At 38.2% G+C, this 23,390-nt stretch overlaps 1 protein-coding gene across 6 annotated transcripts in view; it reads left to right on the top strand.

The window, feature by feature from the left end:
* LOC308056274 (transducin-like enhancer protein 1) overlaps positions 1 to 22,084 on the top strand; it is a 94,172-nt gene extending 72,088 nt beyond the window's left edge. For 5 of the 6 annotated variants that reach the window (XM_080371368.1, XM_080371367.1, XM_080371369.1 and 2 more), the window contains 5 exons: positions 257 to 504; positions 2,468 to 2,615; positions 2,983 to 3,133; positions 3,572 to 3,648; positions 3,807 to 13,058. In XM_080371368.1, the coding sequence (XP_080227494.1) occupies positions 257 to 504; positions 2,468 to 2,615; positions 2,983 to 3,133; positions 3,572 to 3,648; positions 3,807 to 3,914 (732 nt within the window). In that variant the 3' untranslated portion in view covers positions 3,915 to 13,058. Of the gene's footprint in view, positions 1 to 256; positions 505 to 2,467; positions 2,616 to 2,982; positions 3,134 to 3,571; positions 3,649 to 3,806; positions 13,059 to 15,749 lie in introns of those variants that run through there. The other variant, XM_080371370.1, reaches the window with a different exon arrangement.
* Positions 22,085 to 23,390: the final 1,306 nt, after the last annotated feature.

The following is a 23,390-nucleotide window of genomic DNA, read 5'->3' as shown; positions in this document are numbered from 1 at the left end:
AGATTTGCCATTTGTCAGGTTTAAAACAGTAGACTGTGGCAACAGGAGTCTGCAGTTTAATTTCTGCAGCTGCAATTTCTGGTTAGTGATGAGAGCTAGGTGTTTGAAACCTTTTGGGATCTGCTGGTTCCTCTTCAGTACTTTGGTAATGGGAAGAGAAGCATACTTTTAAAAACTTGGATGCAGTCAGAATCATATTATTGGTCATTATTGGCAGGCATATATTAACATAACCGGGGTGATTTGTGTTGTACAGAACAGAGATAACTACATCCGCTCCTGTAAATTGCTGCCTGATGGATGCACCCTGATTGTTGGCGGGGAAGCCAGCACGTTATCCATTTGGGACCTGGCAGCACCAACTCCTCGCATCAAAGCAGAGCTGACATCCTCAGCCCCTGCCTGCTACGCCCTGGCTATCAGCCCTGATTCCAAGGTGTGCTTTTCCTGCTGCAGTGATGGGAACATTGCAGTGTGGGATCTGCACAATCAGACATTGGTCAGGTGAGTCATTACTTGTTTACAGAAAACTTTAATAGAAGTTACTCTTTGGACAGCTACATAAATATTTATCTCCCTGAATTGGTTCACGACAGCAAAGTAAATAGCATTTCTTATCCAAAGAACGCAGTTTGCACCCAAGTTGGGCAGAAACTAGTTTTGGTAGCTTCAACCTAGTCTTAGAAGATGCACTTTCAGGGACTAAAGAATTGGTCCATAACTTAGTGCAGTCATTGTAAAAGTTCCTGTAGGTTTTGGTTAGTTGGGATTTTTCTGCAAGTTTCTACAAGCAGTGTTTCTGCCGGTTTGTGACTGATGTAGACTGAACATGCCTTTTAGGGAACTCTTTGAGGTTCATTCTTTTCCTTTGACTTAAGCCTTGTTAAGTAACAAAGAGAATTTTCAGTTCTTACTTAGTCATAATAAGTAATAAAATTAATCTTACAGAAGTGGTTGAAAGGATGGATCCCTTCAGTTTTGTAGGAAAGCATAAAGGACTGTTCGGTCATTCATGGGAGAAAGGTATTTGAGTTTTTTTTGGGAATTTGATCTCTAAAACTTTTAGAATGGGTTTACAAGGAGTATAGTAAATAGATTGCCATGTAAATTACTTTGGAAATATTTTGTTAGGCCTTTGATTAATTAATATATTAGTAGAAAATTAAAGTGTCTGGCAAGTCAATATTCAGCATTAATGCTATGACAGAGAAAGATAAGGTCATGTGTGAAATGGCTCATAGCAACTAGCTGCAGGGTTTACTAGAAGATAAATTTTGGGTTATGTTTACCAAAGTAGTGGTGGCTTACAATATTATAAGAAGAGAGAGCCTGAATTGGGAAAGACTGATATTTTAAAAGCTCTGAACACAAACACTGTAGAATCTGCTTAGTCTGCTGTGTTTCAGTTAAATTCCCTGTATATCAATAATTGGCCTAGTGCGCAGAGAGCCATATTAATGTGCATGCAAATTTTACTTTCTGTAGAACTTTTAGGTCAACAGAGAAGATTTTAATTATACAAAATCTTCAGTTTGTCCTATGCATGCTTAGTCTCTGTAGGGGTGCACTCTCTCCATTTATGACTGTCATGCCTTTTGAATGTTTGCTGTAGGTGCTCCCACCACTTGCTGGCAGATCTTGCTAATTAATAATACATGGCATTTTGAGACCAGAGCTACAAGATAAAATATGCCCCGTGTCCTTTCTGTGGCAGCTCTTAGTAATTCATACCCTTCATTCCCAAGCTAGTTGCCTTTTTGCCCCTACCCTCCACCTTTCACATTAAGGCATAGGACTTGCCTAAAGCTAATTGCTGATGAAAAATGCAGGAGCTTCAGAAGGCTTTTGCCAAAGGATTAAGATGACCTTCTATTGCTGAAAGCTGAGAACTGCTAATGATAAAGTTTCTAAACAAACTGCACCATTTAGATTTTGTGATCTCCTACGGAGAATGCAACTTTGCTGACTCAGCTATGCTTGTGTTTAACTATCCGGATCTCTGTCTGGATCCCTTCCTATTAATATCTCTCCTTATTGTTTATCACCTTGACTTGCAGCCAAAGAAAAATACAGAAGCTGTTTTCTGAAAGTGGAGGAGTTTTGTTCCCTCAGCATCTGTTTTAATCTGTGTTCTCCTTAGTGCTTTTCACTATAGTTACTGTACTTTAATGTTTTCAAAAGTTTGTGAAAACTTATTTGTTTGGTTTTTTTTTTTTCTTTTCAAAACCTGATAGGAAATATTTGACTTTGTTCAGCTAGCCATGATGCAATCATTTCTCTAGCATCTGGAAAATGTTTTTGTAATACTGTTGTATTTCTTGCTCAGTAAGAGGGAGGGGCTGATTTTTGCCCATCAGCGGACACAGAAGAGATGACACACATGTGCAGAGTCCAAAACTAACACCACAACAGTGTTTACCTTGAGCTCTGGCAGGAAATCATTATTCAATCTCGTTTGTTTTATCAGGCAATTCCAGGGCCACACAGATGGAGCCAGCTGTATTGACATTTCTAATGATGGTACCAAGCTCTGGACAGGAGGTTTGGATAACACTGTCAGATCCTGGGACTTGAGAGAGGGAAGACAGCTACAACAGCATGACTTCACATCACAGGTAACTGGATTTTCCTACAGCTTGTGGGGTGGGGTGGGGGGGGACATGTAGGATGAAAGCTGAGATAGAGCCTAGTGCAACTGGCAAATTGTTCCCTCTCTTCCTTTTGGCTGCTCAAACACAGTATTTTGGAGCTTTCGTATCTTTAGCTTCCAGAACAAAATGATAACTTGACACTACTCTCATCCTATTTTTCTAGCTTAATAGGGAACAGGGGTTATTGGGTCACTTGAATTTTGAACAGTAGTCTTGCTCTTGAACTGTGTGAATTTTACTTGACTCTTCTCTCTCTCCCACTCCCAATTAATTAACCACTGTAGGAAAAAAAAAGAAGGAAAAAAAAAAGTAAATGTGGTTTAATTTTCAGATATTTTCCCTTGGTTATTGTCCTACTGGTGAATGGCTAGCTGTGGGAATGGAAAGCAGCAATGTAGAAGTGCTACATGTAAATAAACCAGACAAATATCAACTGCACCTTCATGAGAGTTGTGTATTGTCACTCAAGTTTGCTTACTGTGGTAAGTTGCCCTGAACACAGAACTGGAGGTCAGGGCTCTAGTTCATGCTTTGCTGATTAGTTATTACATATTCATAGATCATTTGATAATCAAAACTTATTTTCTCAGTTTTTGAAGTTAGAAATAAATATCTTTGCTTTATGAATTCAAACATACTTATCGACAGACAACCATCTGTTCATCTAAAGACTGCTGTGAGGATTGATTTGTGTGTAAAAAAAGCTCGTTTTGCTTACACAGTCTAGGGATTTCCTAGTATGTAACATACTGCAAAAGCATGTGTGTCCATGTTGATTGTAAGCAAAAGTACTATATTGATTAGTGGTGAGAGCTTTTGTAATGGTAACTTGTTAACAGATTTCATAGATGTGAGTCGAAAACCCAAAATCTGTCAGAAGTCTGTTTCATATGTTTTCATAGTCCTGTTTTATATTACAGGTAAATGGTTTGTGAGTACTGGGAAAGATAATCTTCTTAATGCATGGAGAACTCCTTATGGAGCCAGTATCTTCCAGGTGAGGATGATGATGCTTTTAAAGAAAAAACTAGAACACCCAGAGTCCCAAGAGTGGACTTGGATATCTTCACCTATGTGATCTACCCAAAACGGGATTCTGAGATGAGGGTAACAAACTTTTTTTAATGAAGTAATATATTTCTATTTTTCTTCTAGTCCAAAGAATCTTCATCAGTGCTTAGCTGTGACATCTCTGTGGATGATAAGTACATAGTCACTGGCTCTGGAGACAAAAAGGCTACAGTCTATGAAGTTATCTACTGAAAAATATGATGGGGATATAACTTTTAGAAGTTGAACTGGGCCAAAATTGTTCTTATTTGTAGAAGTAGAAAGGTTTTGCCTTTTAAAAAGGAACAAAAATACTGAGGTTCCAGACCTTGCCATGAAACTACTCCGATTTTTCAAAATAGAAGGCAACATCCAGCAACTAAATAGTGGCTACGTGGACCAAACGGAACACAGAGGCAAGATGGACAGATGTAGCCTAGGTTTTTGACATAGTTTTTAAAAGCCGAGTCTACTGAAGAATGTTGGAGCCTTTTATTTTTTTCTTTCTTTGTGACCTCACGCAAATTGTTCTCATTGCCTGAATATGGGGGATAAATACCTTTCTGTTCCTTGCAGTTCAAGTTGCATTCTGTCCTGTGTAGAGCAGTGGTGTCTCAGATGAACCTGTTTCCTGGTTTTGCATCTTGTGATATGTTTTTGTATTTTTGTTGAAGGTCAAACATTTGTATAAATTGTAAATATATTTAGTTTATTACAGTAAAGGCTTTAGTACCAACAACCAGTCCCATCCCCCTCTGCCCCCTCCCTGCCCAACCTGCTTATTTAAAATTAAAAACCTTTTGGGGATATAAGTACCTTTTTAGAAGCAAAAGAAAACACTATGTATAGTTTGAAAATGGTGTCTTATTCTTTATAACTCTTCCTAGATTCCTTTATCATACTTCAAAGTAGTCGTTTTGACATATTAGGGTATCAAGTCCAGTAGATACTGTCTTGTGCTACAGAAAACTTAAAAGGCAATTTTGTACTAATTATAGTGTAAATATAAAAATTGAACATTTCATAAACTTGTGCAGTTTATTTTAAGTTTATTCTGATGTCCCATGTATATGTTCTTTGGCAGATACAGTAATATGTGCCTGATCATAACTCGCTTGGTCATTTCTCTAGAAGAAGAGATGACTTCCCTCTCCTTTCTCTCCCAGCTGAACAGAATTCATGAGAGACTACATTTCAACTAGAGTACATCAGAGTCTTTATTCATTAACTGAGGATGTCTGTGATTAAACAAAGATAGATAAGTTGCATCCTTCGTATTTTACAAAGAAGTGGTAGTTAATGAACATTTCCTTTTTAATGTCTTGTCTATACTTAGATACTCAGGTAAATTTAATTAAATTACCAAAAGTGTGACTTTTACAGGGAATCACTTAAACAATGTTAAATACTTGCAGGGCTGCAAGTGAAATGAATTAATCTAAGTTAAACTCACTTCTTAATTTCTTGTGAGAGTAATGACAAAGGAGTATTTTGATTTTTAACTAATCCACTGTACAAGTTAATTAGACTTAATTTTCCTGAGTGTCCCGTGTTACATAGGTCTATAGGCTCTATGTATTCATACTGAGCAATTTTTGAGTCCTTTCCACTGTTGCATCAGTGTGTGACCTTTGAAGAGCCATGCTAAGCAGCCAGTTACCAAAGCTATGCATCTTCAAATCAAGTTTTCTTGATGTACTCAAAAGAAATGGATAAGGAGAGAATGTGTACGTTTTATTCTATGGGTTTTTTTTTAGATTAACAAGTTCTATCACTGTGTGCTAGACAAACCTACCTATTGCACCAGTGAGGGCCATACATTTCCTTCGTTCTGTAACTTAATTAGTGTTTCTGTTGCTAATGGAGAGTACAGATGAAAAGCCCGATCTCTTTAAACAAATAATTCAGATTACACAAACTGGCAGACAGGTTAAGACATATCCGTGAAGAGGTGCTTTTTCATTTTGCTAGCATTTCACAATGAACTATATCCCTGCTCTTTCAAAGAGACATAACTAGGGAGAAACAAGTTTGACTGATGGATGCATTGACCGAGTAGGGAATTTCTCATCTGGGGGCAAATTTTCTCTCAATTTTCAGTCTGAAGAGATACCAGTTTTCTTTTCAATTTACATGACCATTCTACTGAAACTATTTTATAGGACCTAGAATTGTAATAGCCTTAATACATTAACTTTGCATTTGGAATGTAAAATGTTAACCGTTCAGGATAATCTGCTCTTCTAGACATTTAAAATTAGTGTTCTATCCACATGTATCTATATCTTTGTCTATTGCTGTGTTGTGAATATCCATCTGTATGGAAATGACAGACCAGCATAGGTAATGGTCATTTTCCTCTCACACATAGTGAGGCAAAAAGCAGAATCATCAGGCTTTTCAAAGAAGTAATTGTTTGCTACATTGAAATACTGTGGCATGCTATGCCATTTTATAAAGGAGAAGTTTTAAAAAGAGAGTATGTACTAGGTTACTTAATTTTCACGCTGACCCTGTTTTCATATTGAAGTTTTTCTGAATGTCTGACTCTGCCAGTGATGATCATTGACTTTGTTTAGTAGCACTGGCAAATTTGCTGTAGTTAGGAACATTTGAATTTCTTCCAAACTACTATAACCCTGGCTTTTACTTTATTGGTATTATTTTGCAATTCCTAAAAATTATTAGAGGAACCAAGAAAGCAAGTATTCTAACACATTCATGTAATTGTTAAAAATATATATACACATATATAATGGATCTGCTATAAGTTATGGCATACTAACAACCATATTAGTAAGACCACATTCTTGGCAGCCAGGAGGTTCAAAACTATAGTGTAAGGAAAATCATTAAATATTGTGCCTCGTTAGCTTCCAGAATGCACGGTGAGTCAGAGCAGTTATGGAATTGGACATTATTTATACATGTGAATGAATTTAATAATGTTTGTATCATGTGTTTCTTGGTTGTAATTAAGAAATTGCTTTTTTTTCCCAAAATAATATCTGCTTTAAGCCTGGGGTCTGAAAACTTGGGGATGCATCATACAGTAGTCCTCTCAGTTTCTTATGTCGTCTGCTTATTCCACCAGCAGGTGTGATTTTTAATGGAAAGATACATTTGGTGAAATCTTGGTATGTTTGTCTACACTATTGCACACAAGATTTAAAACTTGTAGAGCTTAAAACTTCTGTAAGTTCTTACAACCGTGTGTAAAAGTAGTGGGTGGAAATAATTGCATATTGAATGAAGAAACAGACCAACCCAGACCAGCAATATACAGACAAGGCACTGGGAAAAGCACATGGAAGAAAGAGGTACAGCAGTAATTATGGTGTAGGTAATTAATTTTTTCCCCCAATTTAATTACAATCCTAAATGATTCCTTTGATTAGCCCCTTTCTGGGACAGTCTTTGTTTGCTGGGTGGCCCTCAGTATTCAGTCTGAGTGCCACTGGCAGACACTAGTGCCAGCTACAAGCTGGGAGTCCTCACAAATTACATATTGGATGTTAGTGCAACAATAACTAACGAAGAGTTGGTTTGTGGTAATATCAATTCAACTGAACAAAATCCTTAGCCAGCTCTAATATGTATATTTTGTAATGTGCAGTAGGCATAACCTTTTATAAATCAGTTGTGCAGAAAATCATGATGATATTCCACACAATGCATTTTTCAGTGTGTCGGAGTACCTCTTTTTGATTATAGTTCCAAGCAAAGATAGTTCCCCACATCAATCCACAAGCTGCTGGTTCTTGAAAGAGAATTTTCATCTGCATTAATTCTTTTAGACTCATTTGGCATTCCAGAAGCTTTTGTTCCTTTAAAGGGAAGAGGGAGCACCAAATGAATATCAAGTTCATAAACTGTTAAAATAGAAGTAGTTTTTAATATAAAAATCAAAGTAGAATCTGTCATCTAGTCACATGCATACTTTTGTGTATAAATGATTGACCATAATTTTTCTGTCAGAACTTTGCATTGGTGACGCAGGCAGAATTTTCAAGTGTTTAAGTTACTGAAGTAACTTAAGCCTAGATTGACAAAGTGGGTTTTTTTCAGTGGTGTATTTTGGCTTTTTTTTTTCTGTGGAAAGACTGCTCCACTTATTAGCCTGTAGATCATGCAATCTAGTTAGAGTAGTCCTTCATATTTTCTATTATATTGGTGCAATTTTGAGTAAATGGGGAGGTTCCACCATTCTAGTGATTAAGAAAGGTGGTTTTTAATATTTTCAGGCTAAATAAGAGTACTGAATTCAAATTTCGCACTACTGCTAAAGTGTTTACTCCTTAAGCCACTTCACTGGAGAAGCTGGACTCACTCCAACTGTGCTGTTGAAGGATTTTATCTTTTTTTCCTCACCACAAGTACATAGAAAGAATGTGAGAATGTACATCTATACAAGACTTGAGTCATGGTGTCCTGCCGGAGAGGTGTTTTATTACTGAACGGGAAAGATGAAGCTCAGAGAAGGACCTGATGAACATGAACACCAGAATGAAAGAAAGAGTTCATGGCAGGGAATACAGGAGGGATGAGGGAGAATAGGAACACACACATACATACATTTTAGGGGTAGTCTAACATGTAATCTACAAAATCAATCTGAAATAAGATTCCAGTGTGCAATTTCACGGATTCTATTTCTCCATAAAGTTGTTCAGATGTTTCTCCATAGTAATTCCAAGGACACCTGAGCTGTATGTTGGAGCTGGAAGTGGGCATTTCTTTCACATCCATAAGCAGTCATCTAATCCTAAGAGAAACAGTTAAATTACAGCCAGTGCTCAACATTTCCCATTACCTAATATTTTTGTAGGTCAAGATCAGCTTTCCAGCAATTGATAATCCCATTTTCAGCAATGTGCTCCCAAATGTCCAATTGCAGCTTAAGTGCTTAGTGCAATGTGGTAGATTTTGCTACATATAAGAACTGGGTCCTTTTAAAATCTGCCCTGTGGGTCTAGCTTACTGATATTTCTGAGATGTTTACTCAGAATTTCTGTTCAACTATATAGGAGAGCTCAAACACGCATTTAAAACTTTCTAAAACAGCAAAAGCTGGGCTTTGAACAACCATAAGCACATGGGTGTGGTTTGTTTTTTTTTTAGTTTATTTATTTATTTTTTCTTATTACATAACTTTTTAAAAAATCTATAAATTAAATACAAGAAAACACAAAGAAATAAAAAGAAAGAATGAATAATTGTTTTCAGAGGGCAGAATGTTCTTAAAGATGCTGTATCTCAAAACAAAAGAATTCCTTATACATTATATTAATTCCTGAGAGCACTGCATTTGTGTTTCCCTGGAGCTAAAGTGCTGTTCTCAGAAAACTGAATGCCAAAAAAATGGTGGTGTGGGAACCAACGTTAGTTATGATTTTCAAATCTGAGCAGAGTTTTGGGTTTTTTCCCCTCATGTTACTTATTGCCAGGTCCCATAGTTCACTCCTAGAAGCTGAACAATCTGTGCCCTTTCTGGCTCATGCATTAGTAAGAATTCTGTTGTTAACAAGTCTGTTGGTGATATATAAACTACAGGAAAATCTGACGGAATCTTTTAGTGGATAGCTGTGTAGATAACATCAGCCAGTGTACGTTGTAATAATTTCCCTTAGTAAAGCAAGCATCCTGTGATAAGATAGCATAATTGTTCCATACTCATACTTCTGTTGTTTGTAGAATTGCTGGTTGGTGTACTTGGCTCTGCATAGAAAAATTCTGTGGTGGCTTCTGAGGTAAAACTTAATTTTTTGAGATTTCTCCTCTTCTAAAATTTCACATGTGATCTTGCCCACACTAAGGGTATCTTGATTCATAGAAGAGATGCTACAAGAAGTATTAGGTAGTTGCTGCTGTGTAGAGCTTGGCAAGGATTCTTTGCCATGTTCATAGTACAAAGGTATAATATCTCTTGGACCTTGTTTCTATCTCTGTTTTCTGCCAAGAATGGGTTAGAAGAGAAGATAACACACAGTTTGGAGATTAAGTAATCAAACATACTGTTACCATTATCCCTTTTGTATACTCTGACATTAGCATAGAAAATGGAGATGGTGGCTTTTAACTGCAAATAATAAATACTGGATTTCCTTCAAGGACTGATTTTAATGATAGCTTAAATGAGTAAACAAGCAGAATGAAGGGGTCATAAATGGAAGTTAACCCATAGCGTTGGGAAACTTAGAAATCACTTGTTGTTTTCCTGGTAGTGAGCCTAATTTGTTTAAAATAAAATCCATCTGTTCATTTTACAGTCTTTGTCCCACTTCCTTACTGCAATCCGTAGTGGATTACCCCATTACTTTAAAAATTGGCTGCAATTATGATAAACTAAGAACTCTTACTCTGTGGTTTGCTGTAGCAAGATCTTTTGAAGACCAACAAAGCTTACCCTTTTTTTCTTAAAAAATAATCAGCAGTTGGACCTGAGTATTTTCTTAAATTAGGTTTCAAGTAAATATACAATCTGATGGCTTCACAAATGCGAAATATTTTTGATTGTTGATGAATCAACCAAACACTGCTGTTAAGTATGTAAATGTCCTTAATGTCAGTTTGGTGTTTGCTTAGCATGCCATGCATGCAACAAAACTTTGGAGTGATTCAACTTTTGTGGCCACATTAAATTTACTTCCTAGAGTAAGTTTCCTTTTCATACAGGGACCAGTTTACTGCTGTGCTCCCCTGTGTCTCCTCCTGAATATGTATTAGTTCTCTAGAGATGTTTTAATGCGTTATACATACATAATGCTTCTACCTTTCTCTGTCTTTCTGATTGTTAATTGTGAGATGTGTATTTCTGACAGCAGTTGATTGAATATTTGCTAATCAATGATATAATTGAGTTTTTGAATGTGTACTTGAAGAAATTTGTAGACTTGTATAGAGAAATCATTAATTTTCATTTGTTAAATTCAAGGTTCTCAAGTCCTGATATTCTTTTGTGGTTTTATCAGTGAATCTGTTTAAGGAAGTACTTCTGTTTTTTGAATGGTTTTCATAGCTTTTTTATCTGTTTATGTAGACACTCTTCTTTGTTGAGTGCAAGTTATTGACCTGGTACTCTATTTATAAATTCTGCCTGGTTCTTCAGTATTTTATCTAGCTGTAACTTATTAAAAACCACAAATATGAAATGGGGATATTAATGACAAGTGGTTTAAATGTGAAACTTTCAAAATGCATGTTAGAATATTTCAACACTTTGTTCACTGTAATTTTACATTTTTTCATTACTTAAGTAATTAAAAAAAATCCTTAGGGTTGAATTATACTAAAATTTTATACATCTCAGTACTAATTTTGTCTCCCAGTGATCCCAGCAATAACTTAGATGGGATTGTTTTTACTCTACCTAATTTATTCTTATTGGGGGGGCGGGAGGGGAAAATATTAACCTTACAAATTGTGCTAATTATAATAATTACATGAATATTGTTGGTTGTTTCTAATCTCCATGCCTTCAGAAACTTGTTCTTCTATATTTGGAAGAAAACCATACAGATATACAGGGTTCTGTAATAGAATGTGTTTACAGTATTTATCCCCTGGATTTGCTGTAATAGTAAGGGGAAATACAGTGACAGATAAAACTTGCAATAGTTGCTAGTGTTATGTGCCTTTGAACAATTTCCTTTAAGTATTGTTTTTTAATATATCTTAGGTGAGGGTTAGCAGCTTTAAATCAGTTTCATTTCTATAGAAGTGGATATGGTGATACATTCTTAGAGCTGTACTAGTTTTAATAAGTACATAATTTTAAATCTGCAAAGTGAAGGGTTGTATGGATGGTTTTGAACTGAACATAAACTGTTCAGTTTAACTTTTTAGGTTGCAAGCAGTGCTAGAGTGGAGGGAGAACTTACTAGTCAGATTTGGCTTTTTGTGATGCTTTTATTTTGTACAAGATATGATCGGTAAGACTTTCTTATCACAATAGGTGTGGTCACTGTAGTGGCTTTTTAAAATGCTACCATAGTTTGCACTGTGTGATTCATTTGAATTTAGCCTACAAATCAATCCCTTTCTGTAGGCATCTGCTTTGTACGTTGACAAGTATGAAAATAATCAAAAATATCACTGTGTTTGGCAGTGAGGCTGTGTATTTCTCTGTTTCTGATGTGAATAGCATTTAGCAAGGATTGTCTAGTTAAAAGGCAGTTAAACTAGTAATCATACATGATCTGTGTTTAACTGTCATTTGTAGAAAAAGTGCTACAAAGTGGTATGTGGTGATAACAAATTCAGAAGGAAAAGAATATGAAAATCAGATAGCAGCTTGAATGATTTGCTGTTAGCATGGGCCCCAATAATACTACAAAGCTATAAACTGTCTTTCTAGATTGCCCAGTTAGGTGGCAGAGATGCAATTTGTCTTTTCTGAAGCCACCTGCTGCTTGCTAGCTCCATCTCCTGTCACAGCCTATTAGCTCCCCAAGAAAATTGGTGGGAAATTGCCTGCAGATTGTAGGAAATTGCATCTCCAGGCCCTGGAAAAAATGTAGGCTAGCACAACAGTGATCCTCCCAGAGCAGCTATTAATACAGCAAAAGCTGACCTTTGGCATGGTGTGAAACGACTTTGCTATTTGCTGAATAAAGACTGTATTATGTGTGGTTGAAAGAGGGTACAAATTATGATCCTAGCTGTGCTTGTAGCCAGCCTGGTCCAGGAAGCTTAAGCATTAGAGATAGGTTTTGCTGCCCTCCACTCCTTCCTGTTGGAAGATAGGAGGTGAGATGTTGCAGTCTTATCCAGAAATTTCAACATATAGATGGGCAAAAGCCACCATGTAGTTAAGTGATGTTAGTACATATGAAATTGAAAAGTTTAGAGACGAAACCGAAAGATAATTTATGAAGCTAATCTCAAAAAAAAAAAAAAAAAAAAAAGACAAAACAAAAGAAAAAAAAGGAATTGCCTTCGCTTGGTCTAGCCTTGGTTGGAATAGGAGCGACTTTCTGGCTATTCTGTTCTGTATGTATGTTCATAATAAACACTTGGTTTTGGAGCAGTTACAGTGAAATGGAGCTGATTTATACTGTAACTGCTGAGTGTAAAAGTCATGGGACACACATTAGTTCTGATAGATTTTAGCATTAAATTCCTTGCCGCTAGGAAACTCACTTATGTCTTGTTTAAACAAATTCCCATGTGTTCTTTAAGGTGTGATATGCAATGAGTTTCATCCTCTGTCATTTCTACTAGAGCTACCTTTCTAATTTTGTACTTTACCTCACTTTTATAGGGCCTTTCAATAAAAGAGTCAGCTTTTACATGAATCCTGAGAAAGGGGATATGTAGAATTAGTTTGCAACATAAAAAATAAATGCCATCATTTTCTTTGAGCTTGCAGTTGTACTTAGTTGGTTCAAAGCCTCCTGAGGAAGATGTGTGTATGAATCAGAATGACATATTGATCAGAATTGAGCATGGGGAGGGCAGTAGCAGGGAAAAAGTCATTTTGCAATCAAGATCATTGCTGTTTTCAAACTCAGCTGAGATCTGTTGGTAACAGGCAGCTGCCCAGGGATCTGAGTGAAATCAATATGTTCATTTCCTATTGTATTGGTGTCCAGTGATGTAAATGAGCTCACAAGGCTTACTAACACACAACTGATTAGGGAATACTGGTGGCCTGCCTTACGGAGCTGAGGCAGAGGAGCTGAGCATAGGGCAGCATGACAAAACAGGTACTTCGCGTAGTTCGAAGCACAGTTGAAGGGGATCAAGAGCATTTCATGTTACAGGGATCTCTGGACCTTGTTTTGAGTTCTTACAACCATGCATGCACATGTATGTGGATCTGAAATGCTAATTTGTTGAGGCATTGTCTTTCTAAATTAGTGACAGCACCTTTTATGGAAGTTACACAGTTTAGTGCTGTGTGTCTTTTCTTGTAAAACAAATACAGGAGCAGAAGAGCTATGGTGCTTGTATTTACAATAGCTGTTCATCTTCCAAGATATTACATGCTAATTGCATTTTCAAAATAAACCTTGCCATTTAGTAACAAACATGGGGGTTTTGTATAGTGCAATGCCTGTATTGGAATGAGCAAAGTACATTGAGAGGACATACAAAATGTGCCCCATTTAGTGGACACAGAAAATATGTCCTGGTTAATCCCTGAATTTGCTTTCTCTTGTAACAAACAAACAGACGAAATTGAGTGATATAGTGTCCAGAAATTAATTTCTTCTGGCTGATGGCATTACGAACACTGTTACCTGCATGCCTATTCTGGCTTTAATGAGGCCAAGCCCATTAATTCCACAGAGACCAAGGAGGTAACAGGTCATGTACAAAAAGCAGAAGCTTTGTGTCATAAATTCAAAGATGCAAGCTTTTGTTTTGTTATGGAAAGAATTCAGACTGGTCTGTGAGATTTGGAGTGCACCAAATGCCACTCTGGGTAGTTGTATGGTTTAAGAAAGGATTGGTGGGGAAAAACCAGCTCAGACAAACCAGTTCTCAGGCAACACTTAATGACTGGAAAAGAAGTGCAAGCCATAAATAGTACCCTTCATCCTGTAACAGTGTATGAGCTCCAGCAAGAGGCAGGACGCTAAGCTGAGCTTGCTTTCTTTTTCTGTAATTAGTTCAAAGAGTTTGTTGTTGGTCTTGAGTTTGTTCAGGCCATGTTTTTCATATTGCATAAGTGCATCCAATAACACATATGAAAAACAAGATCTGTGCTCTTTAATCAGCCTGACTGTTGTTGGTTGGTTGGTTTGTTTGTTTTTAATGATGCATTCCTGTAACACTTCTCACTTGCCACACTAGGAAAATGCAGCTTTTTGCCTGTCTTTATTCAAATTCCCATATATCAAATGTCATAAAATGGTTCTAATATAATGTAGTATGCTGTTGAATAGCAAACATTTTGCTGGTGTCATTTTTCCTAGCCCCAGCAAAACTTTTAACTATGAATAGTTCACTGTACCCAGAATCGTATTCTTGGCAATTCATTGAAACAAATCACGTTTTTTCAAGTTCTCAATCAGGGGTTTCCACTGGGTGTTTAATTTTTATGAAATAGTTGATCTCAGCATTCCTGGGCTCTACCAAAATATCCTTTCTCCTGCACCATACATTTCTGATGCTCTAAGAGTAAACCTACCTAGTCCCCACCATATGCTCTTAAGAACCCAACACTATGAGACAAAATCCAGTAGTGCTTGGTCCAGTTAGTGGAAGAGGGTTTTTTTTTGTTTTTTTTTTTTGGTGAAATATCCCAAAGCTTTTCTTTATATTCCAATAAAGATTCAGGTTTCTGCTAATAAAAAGGCACTATACAGGCATATAGCATGACCGCAGCCCTTCTTGAGGCTTTTGGTGCCGGGGGGGGGTGTGTGAGCAGCTTGAAACAGGGAGTTAGTGGGGGAAGATGAAGAGCAAAAGCTCTCTTTTGACCAGGTTTTTCTCATCAGTGCTCAGCGGTGACATGGAAGAGGTCAGTGAAGTGTGTGGCCTCATGGACAGGGCTAGCAAGTCTTTCAGAGGGCCCAGATATCATGTTCTGATGGGCTCCCCAGTAATGTCAGGAGAGGGGCTGTGGGGTGTGAGCAGCTGTGTGCACGGAAGGTAGTGTATAGTGGGGTGCAGCATGGCCTCCAGCTTTCCCAGTCAGCCCCAGTGCTGCAGGAGAAGGGGATGGGACTGGGATGCTGGGCAAGGAGCTGAGGGAGGGGGACTGGCGGTAGTGGCCTGCTGGGAGAAGGGTCACCGGGGGAAATTTAGGGGAGGAGGGTGTGGACTGTGGGAAACCGGGATAAAAAGATGTGGTATAAATAAATATATTTTGGATGAGGATGAGCTGATGAATTTATGAATAAATAATGTATAGCCCCTTTGCTAAGTGTTGTGTGGGGCCTGGGCTTATCCAGGATGGTTCAGAGGCAAGTGAAGAAAGACCTGGAAGAAAGGGGTTTGCGGGGTGGCATCGAGTGTTTGGCTTGCTGTGGCTGCTTCCACTTGTGGGGTGTCCACTAAATTAACAGCGAACTTCTCATCTTCCTCGCCTCCCTGCAGCAAGCTGCTCTGCAGCAGATTTGAAGCACCTGCGGGGAAGGAATTGCACACCTTGGCTCCCCTGCCTCTCTCCAGCCAGGGAGAACAACTGCTTTATCTGGGGCTTGTTTACTGGAAAGGAAGGTGACTGTGGATTCGATTGGAAAGGAACATTATTTTCTGCCAGCAGGGAAGACTTTTCCATTTACGGAGGAAATGGAGATGTTAGAAATAGCACACTGGAGCAGCAATGAAGATGTAACACCAGAAAGGTAAGCCAAGACTTTATATTTGATTGAAGAGATCTGGGTGGAATATTACATTTGTGTAATTGAACCAAATACAGCGAAGCCAGGACATGCTGTTGGTTGTTCTGATTTTTTCTTAGTACCCTCCAGAAAGAAGGCAGTGGAAGAGCAAATATCCAAGCAAATGTTTATCTGCATGTTTGATAAGTTCCTAAGAAATGGTCTTATCCAAGCCGGTCGTGGCTAACCACTGTGGTTAAAGTGTAATGTGCTGTTGGCAGAGGCCTCAATCTTCTGGTTTAAGGAAGCTTGCTTGGAATTGTTCTAATGAAAACAGGTTGTCTATAGGTACCATCAGAGGTCCTCCTCTCTATTCCCAGCAAAATGTCTTACTTGTAAGGAATTTACCTTCCTGTTCAGGAACACAATATCTAGAAAAGATTGAAAATCCCCAGTGCGAATATGTTGATGATTAACTCTTGATCGGTCGTGCTGGAGACTTTGGAACCTGGATATAGGGCAGGAAATGGATAAGGTATTTGCCCAGATGAAGCCTCTGCTTTTTGCAGCATGGACAACTACAATGTGACATTAATAGCTCCTGTTTTGGAACTAACACAGGCCAGTGTCACAAAGTGCTGAAGATTGTATTGCACTTACCTCTGAAAACAAAAAAAATTCCTTTGGCTGAAAATTCTTTGCTCCTATATTTGCAAGCTAGCAAATAATACAGAAAATTGTAGGTATCGTTCAATATCACTGTTGCTTTTCTAGGGCTGGTACAATAGAAATCCTTAAAAGTGGGGTTTTTATTTATGTGGGTTCTGTTAATCTCGTATATAGTGACAGAATCTTCTTCTGTCAGGAACAGAATAGTATTCTGCCATGTTGCTTTGAAATGTTCCATAATATGTGCTGTAGTAGTGTCTTCCCTGCTACACTACTACTTTAAAGTCTGAGGCTTATCATAGCAATTTCCCATGCTTTCATCCAAAGACTGAAAATATGCCTCAAGCAAGACATTTAATCAAAAGTAAAACATTGCCAGTTATTTGGCTGTCTCTCCAGCTCCTTGGGAGGGGGAGGTGTCTAGCTGCTACGCCACTGTGAAGAAACTCATGTTACAAAAGCAAAATGAAAGAAAACAGAAATTAAACAATACGAACAGCTTCAGCTCTGGGCAATTGTTTGAGTATCCCACAGCAATCAAGTTTCCCTTTCTTGAAGAAGGTTTATTTGATCTTTCACTGATTTATTTTTGGTTGCAGCTTTGAGCTTTTTAAAGGAGGCATTTCCTTTTTGACTGTAATTGGAGATGGGAAGGATTTGAAAGGGCCACCTAACATCTGTAATTCTTCTAGTCTCCCCCCCACCCCGCCTAGATTTTTTATTGTCTTGGGATTGCACATAAGCAAAATACCCATTTCTTTCTTATCCAGTCTGGAAGAACCAGTGTGATGAGAAGTTTGTGCTGCTGGACTCTTCTGCATGAATTGGTAAATCAGGACTGGTATTTTTAGGTGAAAGCATTTAGAAATGGTATTAAATCCCAATCCGCTGGGAGGATACAGTGTCCAGGATGTTGTACTGGATGAAGGAGCTGTTTTGTTTTTTTCTGTTAGTTTTGTAATGCATGTCATGTTGTGCAATCAGTATGTGCTTTATTTCCTGTTGCGGGTGGAGGGAGGTCATCTTGTAACTACCAATTCAGGCATCTAGTGGAAATCTATTGGGGGGAAAAAAACCACACCAAAACCAACAACCAACTGAAAAAAAGACTTTTCTCTTGGGTAGTAGATCTCCTTGCTCTACCAAAGGGAAAGCATGCACATCCACTATAGGTCTCCTCAATTATACAAGTATGCCAGCCTTTGCTAAAATCTAGTTATTTTTCAGCCACTTCTCTTGTATTTGTCCCATAAAACTACCCCATTTATTTAGTGTAGGCCTCTAGCTTCGTATTTTCTTGTCCTTGCTCCCTAGTCTCTATTCACGACCACTTCAGTAAAACCAAGGAGCAAACGTAATCCTTATGTTAATGTTTTTTGTAAAGGCTTCTGATCTCTTGCTAGCTCGTTTTCCCACAAAGGCAGTTCTTGCCAAAGCTACTGATTTAGCTTGGAAAGTCTCAGGCAGTCTGTTATAGGATCACCGAGTAATATTTAGGTCAGAAGGGATATCTGTACGTCTTGTGCAGTATCTGCTCAGACAGCGCCATGTTCAAAGTTAACTTGGGTTGCTTAGGACCAGTTGGGTTCTGCATAACTCCAAGAATGAAGATACTACAGGCTTTTTGGACATGTTTCAGTGCCTAACCATTCTTATTATGACTTTTTTGCAGTTGGAATAAAGGCTACTTCTCCTTCAGCTGTGCAGTCCAGAGAGCTGTGCGCTGTCCTGACAGACAGAAATAGTTTGATGGGGCAGAATGATTTGTGGGCTGTTCTTTCTCCCTGGGACTCTCTGAGAGAAGAGAAACTATTTTTCTCCTCTTCATTATTCTACTTGTAGTCCTTACTCAATTTTTATTATGTGTTTCTCATCTGCTGGAGTTGGACAAGTGGTAACATACAGTTATTAATGGTGGCAAGGTGTATCATCTGTCATAGGAGTGGTAGTAGACAAAAGGGATAAAACATAAGGAGAGAACATTAGATGGACATGGAAGAACAGCAGTGAAGGTGGTAACCAGCTGGGTTGAGAGGAGCTGGAAAAGACAACCTTATGCAGGGAAAAAAAGAAATGGTAAATTTAACTCCTCCATGGGCATGACTCAGTCTTGAGTGGGCTGTAAAATCCTGTCATGTTTTTTTCCCCTTTCGTTATAGGAAGAGGGAATTTATACCTTAAAAATACCGTTGTGGTTTCCATCCTTGAGAACTGTTAAAGCTCTTCTCCATATAAATCACTCCCTCCCATGCAGTAGCTGAAATGAATTCTCCTTAACTGCAAGCACAGCACTTGCATGCAGCATTGACTTTATGGAGAAGGACTTATTCTTAGGTGAAGTATTAGCAAGCTGTTATGTGCTCTTACTGTGTCCAAGTTGACCTAAAAGCTCTTTGTATAACCTGAGCACTCACAGGAACATCGTATACATTGGAACAAGCTTGGCTAGTGATAGTAATACAAAACATGGATTCAAAAGAGTAGCAATCTTTTCATGACCATCTTCCTCTGGGCACACTTATTGGGGAAGACCTGGGAGTACTCTGCTCTGCTGCTGGTGCTGTCTGATACTCACATATGTCCAGACGCAGAATGAGGGACCAGAGGTGACTGTAAAAGAGCGACTCTCCTACCCCTTATTCAGCTACTTTTAGCTTCAGCTACTGTAAAGACTCACTGTGTTCTTTTCCAATTAGGCACTGTGTACTCTACTGTGGCATTGCAATACATGGATTATATTTGCTAGTTATTGATTGTAAGACCAAATCCCTGTGAGGCAGAAACACTTTTTCCGGTGTAGTGACCATATATTAAAAACTGCATGTGGATATTGATGGTAAGATAAAATGTGGCCTACCAGATGAAATGCAGTGCATAATGTGGCTTGTAGACACAGCTGAACAAATTACTTCAGAAGCTTCAGGGGTCACTGCAGTGTAAACAGAAAAGAGGAGTGACCTATGCTGTGTTCTCAAGACATAATAAATACATTCTTCATGCTGCTGCTTACCTTCTGCTGAATCAGGTGTTTTAAAACACTGTGGGATTCCTTCTCTGGGCAAAACTTGGAGTCTCAGCTTCCTGTATTTCGAACAGATTTTCTTTTTGTTATCCTTGAAAAGTTGCATTTAAGTGTGTTTGAAGCTTCAAGGTCTTTGTGTAGTACGGTGTAAGGTACTGCTTGTAAAATTCCAGCTTTTGCCAGCCTGCAAACCCATCTGCTAATTCCAGGAAGAAAAATTAGTTGCTTGTAGAGAGATGAGCCTGATCTGGATGCAAGTTGTACAAAATTTTGTTGAGTTTGGTGAAGAGCAAGTACCTTTTGCTGAATGAAGAACTAAGCTACTTCAGTAGCTGTTGAACCTTATTTTCCCCACTCAGCACTTCTTATGTGCTGCCTAGGTACTTTTATTTGTTGGTTTATGTGTTGTTGTTCATTAATTCTAACAAAAAATATAGCTTGTCTATTCCTCCGTTCAGCTGAGTAGGGACAAAAACTGGAACACGCATCTTGAGGAGAGTGGAGAAAGTGTGATGGATCCAAGTAAGCTGTTATGGAGCTCATGAATAATAGAGGTCTTACAGGCAGGTACTTGTTTTGTCTTGTTTTTTTCTTGGTGTAAAGCCCTCAATTTTAGACACTAACTGGTCTAGTATACTGACTTGGATATCTGTGTAGATACTACTTACTGAGAATATGTTATGGCATCCAGAAAAGAAAGAGCAATAGTAGTGGCTATCTTAAGCAAAAGAAAATACAAAATGAGCCTTTCTCTGGCTCTCATTTATCATGGTGGTTACCATTTGACTTCCCAAGATTGGAGCAGGTACCAGTGGGCTTTCAAAAGAGCCATGGAGCCTATCACAGGTTACTGTTGTGCCAAATATGATGTTGCTAGACATATACGTGGGACTGAAGGCAGAAAAATACTCAGCAATCTGCTGTATCTTAATCCAGATGGTCAAGTTTATGTTTTCTTTAAAATGCAAACTGTCTCCAGTGAATTCATTAGAACCATATTGTAGCTTTCTTTTCCCATATAATTTCAGCAGCTAGGTTAAAAAGTCTGGGACTGCCAAACTAATCTCAATTGCTTGATTATTTTCTTTCTGAAGGATTTAAACTGTTCAACAATTCTTTCTCCTCTTCTCTCATCCTCCTCCTTTCTTTCCCTCATTTTTTTTAATTAGACCAGTGTACAACCCTGTGAATCATTGACTTAGGGTATCTAGATATAGCTGATACTTTTTGTTCGTCTGGGATTAATCCAGATGTTTGAATAACAGGGAGCTGTAGTTGGAATGTATTCAGCCAGCGTATCTGCCTTGTTGTTGTCATGGATGGGTCACTTACTCAGTAAGAAACATTGGTTCTAAATGTGCTGGATGTCTTTGTCTACCCATGTTTCCAGACTGCTTCTTCCTGTACCTTTTTGTTGTTTTGAATTATTTTTTTTAATTTGTTATGAGGATTTTTTGAAAGTACCTAAAATTTGGGACAGGTGTTCTTATTTAAGTTGTTTAAGCAAAGTAGGCTAAATCTGAAGCAATTCTGAAGAACCTAAATAAAATGTTTTTATACAAATTAATTCTGATAGAATTAGATCCCTGAAGTAACTCTCATACAGACTACTGGTTATATAAAAAACCTCCATCTGAGTAAAAACCCAAGAAAACACAAACCCGTCAGCACTTTGCATCCAAATGTCTCATGGAAGAGCACTAGGTGTTATTTATTGATCTTTCCTGGTAGCGTCTTTACTGTATGTGAAACAGGGAAATCAAATTTTTAATGAAACGGAACAAGCATATGTTGGGACAATAATAGGATACTCTGGCTCATCTGTAGGACAGCGTCTATTTTTAAACTTGGGAAAGAATGAGGTAGAAAAGATACTTCTGAGTGTCACTAATTTGTAGGTTTTCTTTTTTTTCTTTTCTTGTCAATTTAAAACCAAAACTAGCTTTCATCCCTCCTAGAAGATGAAAAGAGCTGAACTCTGTCCAGTTACAGTGAGAAGAGCTCCTACAGTGGGCGGTCCTCTAGTTTGTAAATAGTATCATACCCCTTTCTTAATTTCTTTTAGGAACTTATTGTCTAAGCTGCTTGCAGTAAGTAGTATGACTGTTTCCTGGATGTATGGGAGAAGTACTGACGTGAAAGTCAGCTAATGTTGTCTAAAGCAGCATGACAAGAAACTGAAGGGAATAGGTTGTATGGTTTTTTCTTCCTGATCTTTGTTTAGTTACAAGAAAATAATTCTGAGAGGTATATGACAATTTATATATGGTTTAAATTAATTTGAATTACTTAATTCATTGATAAAACAAGAAATAAATATATAAAAGTTAGAAGTCATGGGATGAAGTTTCTAAATGCTTTCTGAAGTAGATCAGAGTAACAAAGCTGTTCAGTGCTGGAGAGTTGTTTTCTCCCTCTCAAAACAAGTGTAGCAGCTGTGTAACATGTCCTCTTTGAAGATGGCATGTGAGTCCAGTTCAGACTGGCTATTGGCCACCATCTGCTATTTTTTTCCTAGTGAATACCCTCGAATATATCAGGTGCAAAGTTGTGGTACCCCAATGTGCATGAAAACAGTCATGCAGCTGAGCATCATCTCAAGACTGTTCGCAGCCCAGTAATGGGCCAAAGTCTGATCTATTTCTGTTGCTGAATTGCATTGTATTGTGGTAGAAACACAGCCGGAAAGTATAGCATGGTAGTAGTACCCAGGACCACGTGAACCATCTGCCTTGTGCAGGGTACCGCAACACCAAGTCAAACAGCAAAGGAGGAACAGGTTATGAATGGGGTAGGAATACTGCAGTAATATCAAATGTATTAGAAAAGTTAATATGCTTGAGTTTGTTATCATATGTACTAGTTGATTATTAAGCAAAACCACCTCTGTTTTCTAAATCCTTAAGCTTCTCCAGTGAATTTGAACTTAAATATGCAGGGGCTAGTATTTGCACAGGAGACAGTGAGATGCAATCAAGCATAGTAATTTTGAACAGTGTTTGCTGTATCTGGTACAATGGGCTTGCTCTTTTTCCGAGGTGCTGCTTTCAGCATTACAGTAGTATCCAGCAGGGATCAGCACTGCGTTAGCCTCCACTTGTTGAAACAAGCAAAAAGACATCTATGCTAAAGACCATAGGATCTGCTTTAGAGAGAGTAAAATAAACTGGGGAAAAGCTGGAGGGGGTGGCCTAGGTTAAGCATATTTTAGTACTTTAAGTGCTTCTTTCTGGGGAAAAAAAAAAAGAAATATTTGAAAGAGCAACTTCCCTGTAACACAAAGGAAATAGGCCCTGATGCATGCAAGATGTTATTTGTGAGGTAGCAAAACACTCAAGGGAACATGCCAGTGTTGGTCCAAGAGAGTGTTGCAGGACAGGGGGTTGTGTAGTGATACCCATGTGCAGCCTGCATCTGACAAATCTTGCCTTGTGTGAGAAAGGGAGCAAGAGTTAGAAGTTAGAACCAAGATGCTTGGAAAATTGTTACTCATTCCAAAATTTTTACAAGTGCATTTCAGTTGTCATGGGATGGAAGGCTCTGAGATGCTGAGTAATTTATCTCTGCCAGGAGATCTAGGAGCACAAGATAGGCACCTGGTACAGGTTTCTGGAATCATTACAGTAAGGCACGTTCCCAGAAGCATGTGGGATTCGAACTGTGGAAACCCGGTAGAAAGATGTTTTTCGTAAGCTTGTGAAAACATGCATATATTGAAACTGG

Source organism: Falco punctatus (genome assembly GCF_963210335.1).
Source record: "Falco punctatus genome assembly, chromosome: Z".
Lineage (NCBI taxonomy): Eukaryota > Metazoa > Chordata > Aves > Falconiformes > Falconidae > Falco > Falco punctatus.
The sequence above is the reverse complement of the archived record's forward strand: the minus strand, read 5'-3'. Positions and strand labels throughout refer to the sequence as shown.